Source organism: Triturus cristatus, chromosome 4_1, assembly GCF_964204655.1.
Source record: "Triturus cristatus chromosome 4_1, aTriCri1.1, whole genome shotgun sequence".
Classification (NCBI taxonomy): Eukaryota; Metazoa; Chordata; class Amphibia; order Caudata; family Salamandridae; genus Triturus; species Triturus cristatus.
This window is the reverse complement of record NC_140585.1, coordinates 540,854,016-540,866,147: the sequence shown is the minus strand read 5'-3', so window position 1 is coordinate 540,866,147 and position 12,132 is coordinate 540,854,016. Positions and strand designations below refer to the sequence as shown.

Here is a 12,132-nt window from a genome sequence, read left to right as displayed (position 1 = left end):
GTACCACGGGCCGCTCGTCCAGTAGTGCGCATAATGGGCCTGGGCGCAATGATAATACAGTTCAAAATTTGGCAGATCCAAGCCCCCCGCCGCGTACGGTCGAGCAAGCACATCCCACCGAATGCGGGCCTGTTTCCCTCCCCACACCAGCCGCAAGAGCTCAGTGCGCAGGGCGGCGAAGAACACTCTGCCCGGATTATAGGGAATATTCATGAAATAGTAAAGCATTTTCGGGAGAACAACCATTTTTATCAGAGACGCTCTGTCTGCAAGAGACAGCGGCAGGGCTATCCATCGTGTGATAGTCTTTCATTGCATCAAGCGCTCGCCCATAGTTGTCTCTCATTAGTTCCTCACGGTCCGCCGATACATGCACCCCCAGATTTCGCACCGTAGTGGCGCACCACTCCAATGGAAAGTCAGCCTGAAAACGCGACACTGCCGCAGTAAGGGGGAATATCTGGGATTTAGCCCAGTTAATGTGGATACCCGAGAGACCCCCGAAACGCACAAACTCCCTCAATAATGGATTCAAATTCGTCTCCGGATCCTTGACATAAAGGGTGATGTCGTCCGCGTAAAGCGAAATAAGGATGGGGCGTAGAGGGCAGATAAGCGCCTTGTCCCGGTGATATTGCCGCACCCGAGCCGCCAAGGGTTCCACTGCCAACACGAACAATAGAGGCGTTAACGGGCACCCCTGTCTGGTAACCCGGGAGAGCGCCACGGCAGCAGAGGTGTGGCCATTTACCATCACCCTAGCCACTGGTGCAGTGTATAGCAGCCGTATCATAGCCGAGAAACCTACCGGGAACCCCATGTTGCACAAGACCGCATGAAGATATTCCCACTCGATAGAATCAAACGCCTTAGTGGCGTCCAAGAAGACAGCGGCCAACGGGAGGTGCGGGGCCACCTGATGCATGATGGAGAAGCGAGTGCGCAAATTATGAGACGTCGCTCTCCCAGGGATAAATCCCGCCTGGTCCGGTAACACCAGCTTATCCATGAGGAGATTTAGTCTGTTAGCTATCATTTTAGTAAAAATTTTAATATCCACGTTGATTAGCGAGAGAGGCCTATAGGAATCACACTTATCGGAGGGTTTCCCAGGTTTCAACAGGGAGATAATAAGGGCTTCCTTCATCGTGGCAGGCAATACCTGCGCTTCCAGCGCCTCTGAGTAGACCTCCAGCAGCACTGGTGTGAGGTGTTCAGCATATAACTTATAGAAGTCAGCCGGCAGGCCGTCGGATCCGGGCGCCTTCCCCGCTGGCAGCTGGGCAATAGCGTCCCGAATCTCCTCAAGCGTAAACGGGGTAGCAAGGAACTCCCTTTGCCGCCCACTTAGATATCCCAATGTGATGTCGCCAAAGAAGGCAGCAAAGTCATTAGAGTGTACCCCTTTGGAGGACTATAGTGACTCGTAGAAGTCGGTGAAGTTATTCAGAATCTCTAAGCCATCCCTGTGCCTATCCCCATTGGCATCCTCGATTTCAAGCACGTAGTTCGTATACCGTGGTTTACTAATGTCGCGAGCCAAAGCGCGCCCCGGCCTGCCTCCCTCGCCATAGCGTCGGGCAGTAATATATTTCCCCCAAAACCGGGCTTCCCGCTCTGCCGTGACCTTCAAGGCCTCCCATACCGTACCCACCTGCGCCACAGACCCCCTATTGCGGGCAAGGAAATCAACAATCTCTTCCTTTAGTTCCTTTTTAAACACTTCATCCAGAAGTGCCCCCGGGACTAGCCTCCAGCTGCGAGGAGTGGCAATAAGGTTCGGTATCTCAAGCGTGAGGCACACAGGCGAATGGTCAGAGAAAGTGCGGGCAAGGTGCTCCACCGCGCAGGCCCAGTGGCACAACCCCCGAGACCCCAGCCAATAATCCAGCCGCGGCCAGGTCGCCTGTCCCGTCGAATAGTATGTACCCTCTCTGTCATCTGGGTGCGTATATCGCCAAAGGTCAGTAAGCCCCTCATGCGCGAGGAGCCCGGCCATCGCCGCCTGACTACGGGTGTAATGATGCGGGAGTGCCTCAGATCTATCCACACGGGGGTCACTGACTGTGTTAAAGTCCCCAGCCCATAAGACGTGTGTGGCTCCTACCCCCGCTATCTGTCCCCAGAGGGAGTGCAGGAAATCTGGGTCATCAACATTCGGCCCGTAGCAATTTACAAGCACAACAGCCTGCGTGCCCCACAGCATACAACTCCTCCCATCCCTACTCCTCTTCTGTCCAGCACATACAAACGGAGTACCCCGCTTCACAAGGATAACGGTGCCTCTGGCATACGTAAAATAGGACGAAAACACTCGCACAGAAGCCCACTTACACCCAAACGTCGGGTCCTCACCCGGGGCCATGTGTGTTTCCTGGAGGAGCGCTACACTGATATGATGCCTATCAAGGTATGTGAGGATCTGCCGCCGCTTACGGGGGTCCCCTAGCCCTCGAACATTCCAGGACAGGAGTTTCAATTTGGTTAGAGCAGGTTGCGCATGCGTGCCGAACAAGCCATACCTAGCGAATGACCATGTGTTATCCACCCTTCCAGTGCCTCCCTCCCTCTGCGTGAAAATGTGCCCGTAGGGTAATGCCCTCCCACGTTCGTAGCTGCCAAATCGATTGCCGATGCCTCCCGTCCCCTCCACCCACCCCCGAAAAACCCCAACCAACCCACTGCTGCACCCAGTCCCTCCCACAACAGCACCCCAAACGTGCCGGTATCCCTACAACCCTTCCCCACCCATCCCCCTAGCGACCTCAACAGGTGGGTCAACAGAAAGAATAACATTTCTACCCCGTGAGGGCCTTCCCATGATGGGGGCGCCTGTGGACCCAGAGAACCCTCCCATGCCCCTCTCTCCCTTGGTGGTCGACTACCTCCCAGTAGGCAGGAGCCTAGAGAGGGAGCATTGGGAGGGAGCCTGGCTATACATCAAAATTCGCATGTAACCCCTTGCTCAGCAAATGCACAAGCAGGTGTGCGCTACGGGTTCAACCATTGCCAGGATCAAGTGTAATCATGCCTTATACATCCCCACAGGCCGCTTATCCGCAAGAGACATTTCCATGCAGCACACGTTTAATAGTTCACATCGCCACCCCAGAATACATCTCTCACCTCCAGCCGCCATGGTACAGTCAGTCCAACTGCAGAGTCCATGCCAATGTCCGGGTCCGGAGACGCTCATTCCCCCCCCCCCCCCTGCTCCGCAAGGGCAGGCGAGGAGGAACGCAGCCCCCCGTCTCCAATCGACAGGTCGGGCGAGCGACGTCGCAGCGTCTTAAGAAACTCTTCCGCTTGCTGTGGGGTCACACACAGGATCGTGCGACCCTGATGCCGGAGGCGTAATTTCGCCGGATACAGAAGGGCGTATTCCACGCCGGCCGCGCGCAGTTTTTGCTTAACAGCCACAAATTTGCGTCTCGCCTCCTGCACAGTCACCGTGAAATCCGGGAATATGGAGAACGCTGCGCCTTCAAACTGTAAATTTTGCTGTTCTCTTGCCCGCCGCAAGGCCACATCACAGTCTCTATAGTTAAGGAGTCGTGCCACGATAGGTCGAGGCGGACCCCCCGGCGGCAGCCGAGGCCTCAGCGATCTGTGGGCCCGCTCCACTATCAGATGAGACGAGAATGCTTCAGCCCCAAAGGTCGTCAGGAGAAGTCTCTCAACGTAGTCCACCATCCGTCCGATATTGGTGCTCTCCGGAATCCCCGTGAGGCGGATGTTATTCCTGCGGCTGCGGGCCTCCAAATCTTCGTTCTTCGCCGCTATTACCGTCAGGAGGTGATCCATCTGCGTCAGCTGCTTATCCATAGAGCCCGTGCGATCCTCATTGTCTGAAATACGCTGCTCCATCTCCTTCAGCTGTTCCTCATGCTTATCCACCTTCAGAACGAGAAAGTCGAGCCTGGTGTCCATGGTGTCCATCTTCCCCGACAGCCCGTTGACACTCTGCTGGAGCAGCTGCAACATTTCCTTGACCTCATTTTGTGGGCTCGCCACCGGAACGGGTGGCGATTCCCGCTCCTGCCCGAGGGGCTCCTCCGTCCCCGAGCGAGTGCCCGTCTTCTTGGACTCAAAGTGGAGCTTCTGCTGGCGCCCATCCGATTTCCCCATCTCGGCAGGCCCAGCGTTATCCGCAGTGGCACTTTATGCAGCGGGGACGTCCACGCACTACCACTGGGTCCGTTCGCCCCTAGACTACAGCCGGCAGCTGCGATCCCAGTGCCCCCGCCCGCACGGCCTTGAGGGAACCAGCACGGCAATATCCAAGCGGGGGGGGAAACGGGGCAGCTCTCCGCCACCAGTTGGCAAGCCCCGGGCAAGCTCCTCACACACCGCCGATCCAGCCCCACGGGCCTCCTCCCGTACGGCGAAGGGACAGCTGTCCCCACTTCGTACCGCAATCTCCCCCACAAGTTCACACAGGGCTAGGGGGCAGCCGAGGAGCTCAAGCAGTCCGTAGGATAGTCTCCGATAGGCCTGCAGCGTAGCCAGCAGCGCCCCAATGGACCCCCACGGCCAGATCCATGCAGCGGCCGTACAGGTGAGGGGTCCCACAGCGCGCCCCCGGTCCAACTTCGGCCTTAGCACGGGCAGCAGCGACCGCGGGCAGGGAGGCGCCCTATCCAGCCAGCCAGGGTCACAGGATGGGTGGTCCGTCCTCCGCAGCTCCGAGATGCGCAAGGTGAGCCCCACAGAGGCAAGCAGCCCCCACAGCCTGAAGTGAGGACGCCAGCACCCGCCGCCGCTCCGGCGATCGGCCCGTCAGCGCAGGAGGTACGGTCAGATCCGGGCGCCCGCCAAAGTAGGGTAGCAGAGGTCAGTGGCGCTCTCCGCGGCTCAAACGGCGCCCCACAGCAATGGTGCAGCTTGTTCAGGCGCGACTCGGCCGCAGAATCAAGCCGAGCTCCAAGCGGCCCCGCGCTCCACTCTCAGCAGCTCCGCTAGCGGTCCGCGGCCTCCTTCCTCGTGGCCGCGCCGAGCTCGCTTACCAGCAGTGTCCGCCCCAGAGCTCCAGCGCCGTCCGCAGGTAACCTCCCGGACAGCTTGTCGAGGTCGCTGCGCCTCCGTCTCGCCTTGTAGCGGGCTGTAAATTTCACCGATGTCAGTCACCGCTCTCCGCCCAACAATCCAGGCAGCATGCCACATGGGGAACGCGCGAAAGTGCAGATTAATGTAGGATTACTGGGCCAGGCAGCCAGAGCCTCACAGCGGTGCGGCCATCTTGGTCTGGCGCCACCTAGCGCCCCGGACAAGTAGATATTTCATTAAATTCCCCATCCCTGTCTCTGCAATCCATGAAGAAGACCGACATTCTGCTATTATTCCCCTCCCCACCACCCCCTGATGGCAGATTGGGGAAGATTGCCCCGAATATGCTACCCTCTGGGGGTAGGAACCCCATAGACACCAGGGATTTCTTTCTTTCTTGGGTAATCAGTGTCCTCCCAAATCAGAGGCTAGACAGTCTTTCTGCCTAGATAGGGCCACCAATCCACCACACAGAGGGAGAATGGGGGGTAGAAGACCCACTAGATGCCAGGGAAATAATTTTTTCTAGAAACAAAAAAAGGGGGTGCGGGTGGCCAATCCTGGTATAGGGCCATGCCCCCATTCCATAGAGGTCAGTACGTTTGCAAAGGGTAGAGAGCCCACTAGGGGATGTGCGGCCTATTCTGGGATAGGGCCATGACACCACCCCATAAGGGTCAATTCTGTCTTTCTGCCCTCCCAGGGAGATAGATTGAGGGGTGTATTAAACCTATTGGGCACCAGGGAGATTCTATTTTGGCACAGAAAGGTGCGGATGTGGCCCATCCAGGAATAAGGTCATGACCACACCCAAAGGGGAGTAATACAGGTTTCCTTCCCTTGGAGGCAGGTTGATAGGTGTAGAAAGCCCATTAGAGACCAGAAAAGGGGTGGGGTGGGGTGGCCCCAAAGGGGATTTCAGTCTTTCTGCCACCCCACCCCACAGGTGGCAGATTAGGAGATATGCCCCCAATCCACCCCCTCAAGGGGATAAAAAGCAGACACCAGTAATTTTTAGGCCAATAGTTTTTGGAAGAAGTGGGGAAGATCCACCCTGGCATAGCGCCATGCACCCACTCCAATAGGTGCAACACAGACTACCAAGTTTTTCTGCCCGACTGAGGAGTGGTGCATCTCCATAGCAAGCTAAATGTAATGTGGATTATTTTGGGTGTAGTTTTGACAAATGAACCAGCAAAATCGGTGTAAGTCCAAATTTTCTCATACTTGCCTTGCTTAGCGCACTCAGTGAGGAAGAATGGGCGCCTCAAAGTTGAAGGATTAAACGTGGAAGCAGCACATGAAGGTTAGCGAGTTACTAGATAATTGTTCTGGAAACCGTTTCAAGGATTGAGACCACAGTTGGCTGTTGCTTAATAGTAAGCAAAGTTTCATAGCTTTCAGCATATACGTGAAGCACTTGCAACAGAAGGAAATGCTATTTAGGAAGAGACATGGAGTCTGTTTCAACATTATGAAGAGAAATGCATACATTGGTTAACCTGGCAGATCTAACTTTCTTAGTTTGCGTTTCTGCATAACGGCCCCATGTATGTGAAGAGAGAGATCTTGTATTTGCTGCTTGGTTACATTATGAAATGTCATTTTAATCTGCCTATATGAAGAAATATCATAGTAGACTTTCTATGGTAATGCATTCACAGTTCAGTTGCTATTTTGTGGTTTTATGGAATTCAAAAAAGTAGGCAGAGTTTAGTATATTGTGGCTTGTAAAGGACGAATTTCATACTTTACAAGCTCACTACTTTTTGATTTTAGTTCAGTATTTTTACATTTAATGTATTGTAAATTAACACAAAACAGTAAACGTTTTCTTGCATGTTACGTTACACATGTTTTTAACATATAGTTGTATGATTTTTCAGATTTATTTCAAAGGCACTCATCCAAAATTCCCAGAAGGTGGCAAGATGTCTCAGTATCTGGAGAGTTTGAAAGTTGGGGACACTATTGATTTCAGAGGGCCTAGTGGTTTACTTGTCTATCAGAAGAAAGGTAAGTGGACGGTTGGAAAGCTAGGTATGTGAATCAGACAGTGTCGTGGATGTTTGAGGGCATGAACCGTTAGTCCTGCAAACTATATGAGGCACACAAGAACTGTTTATCTTTACTTGTTTCAGGTTTAAGCGGTGCAATTTGCCAAATAAAATAAAATGCATGCTTTTCCCTGTATATTGCAGATGCATGTTTTAATATAGAGAGAATGTTTGCCACTCAGAAGGTAAAGCAGCCGCGTCTTTCAGTGACCACTTCATGGACCCTTGACTGACTGTTATGCCTACTGTATTATTGGGGTTCGAGAGTCCCTGGTACTTTCCAGAATGTAAGGTTACAATGTTTGTTGTATTGGTTACCCACCTGAATAGGAAGCTGGTGTGTCCGGTATTAATTGGCGACTGTTTCTTGACTACAAAGTAGCGAGTGCCAGCCTTTATTAGAAAACTCAATTTCCCCTCTTGCCAGGTCACAGGGAGGGCGCATGGACGAATCCAGGAGTCTATATGAGACTCCAGCTGTGTGGTGTGATGCAATATCTGAATGTGGAGTGGGAAGAGTATTTTTGTTTTTCTACTACACCAGGAGGCAATATAACAAAGAGCAGAAAGCTGCATGGGTAGTTTATCTGCTAGATGGGATTTATGTACATTTTCAGGCTGGGAGTGATGGTCGCAGTGGGATAAACAGAACAGTCTTGGGTGATTTGGATTCTTGAGCTATAACCACATTCTGCACAGGAACAAGCTTAGTTTTGTAGAACGTATTTCCTAATGCAGCTCCCTAGGTATTTGGAACTAAACAATAATGCGTTATATGTATGCTCCTTTGTGTATATGTATATTTTTTTAATTATACATACTTTGCTCTGTTTGATATCCTTAATTGCGAAGGCATCACCTCTTTCTTGTACACAAATGCCATGCTACTTATGCTCCTCGGTTAGCAGACTCTGGGCGGGCCTGAAATAGAGTTTGGTTACTCCATCACAAACGTGACGTATATCCTGTCCGCTATGTTACAACTACATTATATTCGTTGGCACTTGTAATACGGCAGATGGGAAATATGTCCACTTCCTGATGGAGTAACCCATCTGCCGAATTCTAATTCAGACCCTCTGTTTCCTCTCACTAGTATGTGCTTATAAGCGGCATTAATGCACGTTTGTTTGTGACTTATTGTCCCAAGAGGAGGATTGTCTGAGCAGCAAATTTCCTTCCACCTGACCTACCTAGATCTTGGAATTCTCCCCCAATTCACAAAAACAAATAAAAAGATTTGGTCCGCTGGGTTACGTCTACATTTGGAGTACATTTTTTCAGAATTCACTAAGGTTTTCAGGAGTACTTTTGGGATACGAGTGACGGCTGCTGTTTTCCTTAGAGTACAAGTGTAGTTCTTTTGTGCAATCCATTTTGCATTAGTGAATTTACATGTGTAAGGTTGACCAATGCGAAAATCCCGACCAAGGCCACTGCACTTTGTAAGATTTTTATTTTTTGATTCTCCAGGGAATCATTTTTCTCAATTCCCCATTGCCCTTGTCAATGTGGGGGTGTCCTCAGCTCATAACACTGTATTCATAGTCACCTCTGTCACTGCCAGGCGCAAATATGCAACAGTATCCAGGGTGCAAATGTGCAATGTGAATGGTTGCGGGTGTCCACCAGCTTTGCAGGTGAACCTTGCTCTGGAAGTGCCACTCCATGCCTTTGGGCGTTTCACATCAGTGGTGTAATATTAAGTGTTAGTGAATAAATTTGAGAGTAAATTTGTGTTTTGTGAATTGCAAGCATGAGTTTGTGCTTGTAAATCATGTAGCGCGCAGCAGTTTAAAATACAGATGCAGTTAACCTTGTGAAGCAAATTTGGATGATGCTAAATATAGGGTGCGATATGAATCTGAGAGAGCACACCATAGAAATAAACACTTTTAGGTAACTATGAAGAAATATAGTGAACAGTAATATAAATAAAAAAGAAAAGGAGAATGTATGACTATCTTTACATGTTTCATTGGCATGATGAAAGCTACAAAGCTCTATGCTGTATACAAATGTAATCAATATGCAAACAGAAAGGGAGCGAATCGTGACTAAAAGGCTGTTTCTGCAACTTTAAGAGACAGTTCATGTAAACTTTCGTTTTTTCCTACCATGTTGGAAGTAAACATCCACTTCAATCCTCTCCTCTTGAGCTAACTAGTAAGTGTTGCAGCAAGGCATAATATTACAATTACAACCCACCCAAACTTTAGACAGAGTTTGGGTTTGAGAAATCTTTGTCATACAGAATAATATATTATGTAAAGAAGCAGTTGTAGGGGTTGGGATTTAAAGGGGCCTGCGTCAGGCAGATAGAATTTAGATATCCAGGACAATGGATGGATCACAGCGAATTGTCACAGCAGAGATGCCATATTCCCAAACAGTCTCACACACCACTACAACGACATTCACAACAATCATTTTGTAGGAGTAGAGTGGCCTACAGTGAAGTAGAATGGAGTAGGACCGCGTTGAAAATAGTGGCGAAGAGTGGAGGGGCGTGGAGTATGCATGGTGTGGGAGTGCACTGCATTGCAGGCGGCACATTTTCAATTGAAATGACCATAACATTTGCACAGACATACACTGTTACTGATAAAACTATACAGCTCTCAAACAATGTGTAGAAATTGCTTTACCTACTGTATTGATTGCATTAAAATATTTGTTTCCACCAGAATTACAAAAAAAAGTGCTTGATTTGTGATTCTTATATCGTCTGAAATATTTGCACAGTTCCTTTACAGACATTTAAATGTTATTGTGTGCTAGAAAAAAGCCTTTCCTTTTACACCCACAGATAATACCTCTCACTTTGAAGTTAGAGAAAGAAAAGTAAACACCAAGCTCCCTTGGAAGACAGCCTGACATTTGACCTCTGTCTTTGAATGTACAGCAAATATGACGAGATAAGATCAGAATTTACAGGCCTATTTACAGCAAGTGAGCACTCATGGAAGCATACAGTAAAAAGGCAGCCCTCCACAAGAGGGATAAAGACATGCTGAACAGCCTAAAACAAATAAAGCCAGCAAATAGAAAGCAAGCAAATGTGAGTTACAAAGTCAATGGCAAGCATTCTTAGGTCAGCTTTCAGAATGTCCGCAAGAAGTCTTTAGCAACCAGAAAGCTGAACCGTCTGGTAGGCTTCGCCTAAAACTAAAATCTTGGCAAATGCCTGGAAAAAGGTAAATCTCATTTAATTGATGGCCAAAAACGAATCTTCCCAATCAGCCATTGCGTCTACAAAGAACTGAAGAGAGGACTTGGAACATTCAGGAGGGTATATTCAGGCCCTTGTAGGTCCGGCTGGGATTCTGTATCCCACTATAGCCTTAGAGCCTGCCATAGCGGGTTCTACCGGCCACTATAGGCCCACTGTTTAACAAGGGAGTGGGCCTTTAATAGCCAGTAGAGCCCGCTACAGAGGGTTCTAAGGATACGAGAACATTCTGCCTCTAGGGGGCAGAATGTTCTAATTTGTAAAAACCAAGGCCTCCCGAAGCCCGAGGGGGGGTTGAAATCCTCTCGGGCTCCGTGAGGCCTTTGTTCACAGCTGTTGCTATCAATAAACATTGGAATATTGATGCTTCTGGCTTCTAATGGCCATTAGAAGCCCAGAGCACTCTATTGTTTTAAATGGAGTGCTCAACATTCCTATGTTCTAATGAACAGGAAGCGATCGATGAGAAAACAATGTCTTTTGGGACATTAAATCCGCCTTTAGTGTTTTGCAAAAATGGTCGGAAGCCCATCATGGACATGCTTAGTAATAGGCGATGGGCTTGGTATCTGGCCATTAAGAGGGGTGATTGAAAGGAGAGGGGTGACACATAAGAAGAGTAAGGCAGATTTTTTTTGTATTTTCTTGGCATGATTAATTATTGTTTGGCGGATGTATTTAATATAGTTACAAGCGGATCTTGTGGGTTCATCTGTAATAGCGTGATAGAAGGCTTATTGTGAGCTGTCTGATGATAGACTGTATAGGTTCGGACAAAAACAAAATGGAGAACACCATCCTGACTACCCTTATGCTGGTAAGACACAATTTTGGTGAATTTCGAAAACAATTAAGAACCTATTCTTCTCTGTAAAATGTGATAATTAAAATAAAAAAATACTAGAAGAAGGGGACATGTTAGAGGGACAAAAACCGCACAAGATGAGAATAGAAAAATCAGGTTAATGGGGAAGGAGTGCTACGTTGTAGGTAGTGCTGGAGTCACTTGGTTAGTCTTTGGAGCCGAGGTGTGTAGGCAAAGATGGGTGTGCTAGAGAGTGGATGTGCAACAGTATATCCTGGGGAAGAAATGTTAGGGTGTAGACGGGAAATGAAAAAATCTTACTGAGCGAAGGAGGGAAGAACTGGTCACGGTATAAAATATAGTTTAGATAGTAGGGAGGATGAACCAAATATGGTATAGCAAGTGGGATGATGCACCAGTGACTTAATTGGCTTCCTTGTTTGCGTGGTGGGAGTTTTGAGTAAGGTATTTTTTTTAAACATTTTATTTTGGTGCAGTCCTAAAGACCAACATTGGCAGTAGCACCAGTGTTCATGAAAATCTAATGCCTCACACGTAACACGACAAAATTTACTTTCGTGTCAAGACCCAAGAAGTGCTAGTAGCATCTGATTAGCACCTGATTTTAACAGCTTTTTGTAACTACCTATGCTTTACACCACTTTGCAGTCAAAACTTTGAGATTTCCTTCCTTCACAATGGACTAAACTACCCATGAACTGGCATCTGCTGTGGGCTTTGTTCCAAGGACTGGGTAATTCGAATGGGGTTTCTTCATATGGCACAGAAAATCAGCAATCCTATTTCGTTCTCTTTTTAGGTAATTTTGCTATTCGGCCTGACAAGAAGTCTGATGCAGTTATTAAAAGAGCAAAGCATCTTGGAATGATAGCCGGTGGAACTGGTATGGCTGTAAAATATTTTCTATCCTTTTTTTTTTTTTTTTTTTTTTTTTTTTGCTACTTGTTGCTGCTTCTTTTTAACAATTCCTT

At 48.8% G+C, this 12,132-nt stretch overlaps 1 protein-coding gene across 1 annotated transcript in view; it reads left to right on the top strand.

The window, feature by feature from the left end:
• The window catches only part of LOC146855197 (NADH-cytochrome b5 reductase 3-like), a 252,932-nt gene that overhangs the window by 169,443 nt on the left and 71,357 nt on the right, over window positions 1-12,132 (top strand). The window contains exons 5-6 of the mRNA XM_085652847.1: window positions 6,933-7,062; window positions 11,961-12,044. Coding sequence (XP_085508973.1) covers window positions 6,933-7,062; window positions 11,961-12,044 — 214 coding nt within the window. The remainder of the gene's footprint in view (window positions 1-6,932; window positions 7,063-11,960; window positions 12,045-12,132) is intronic.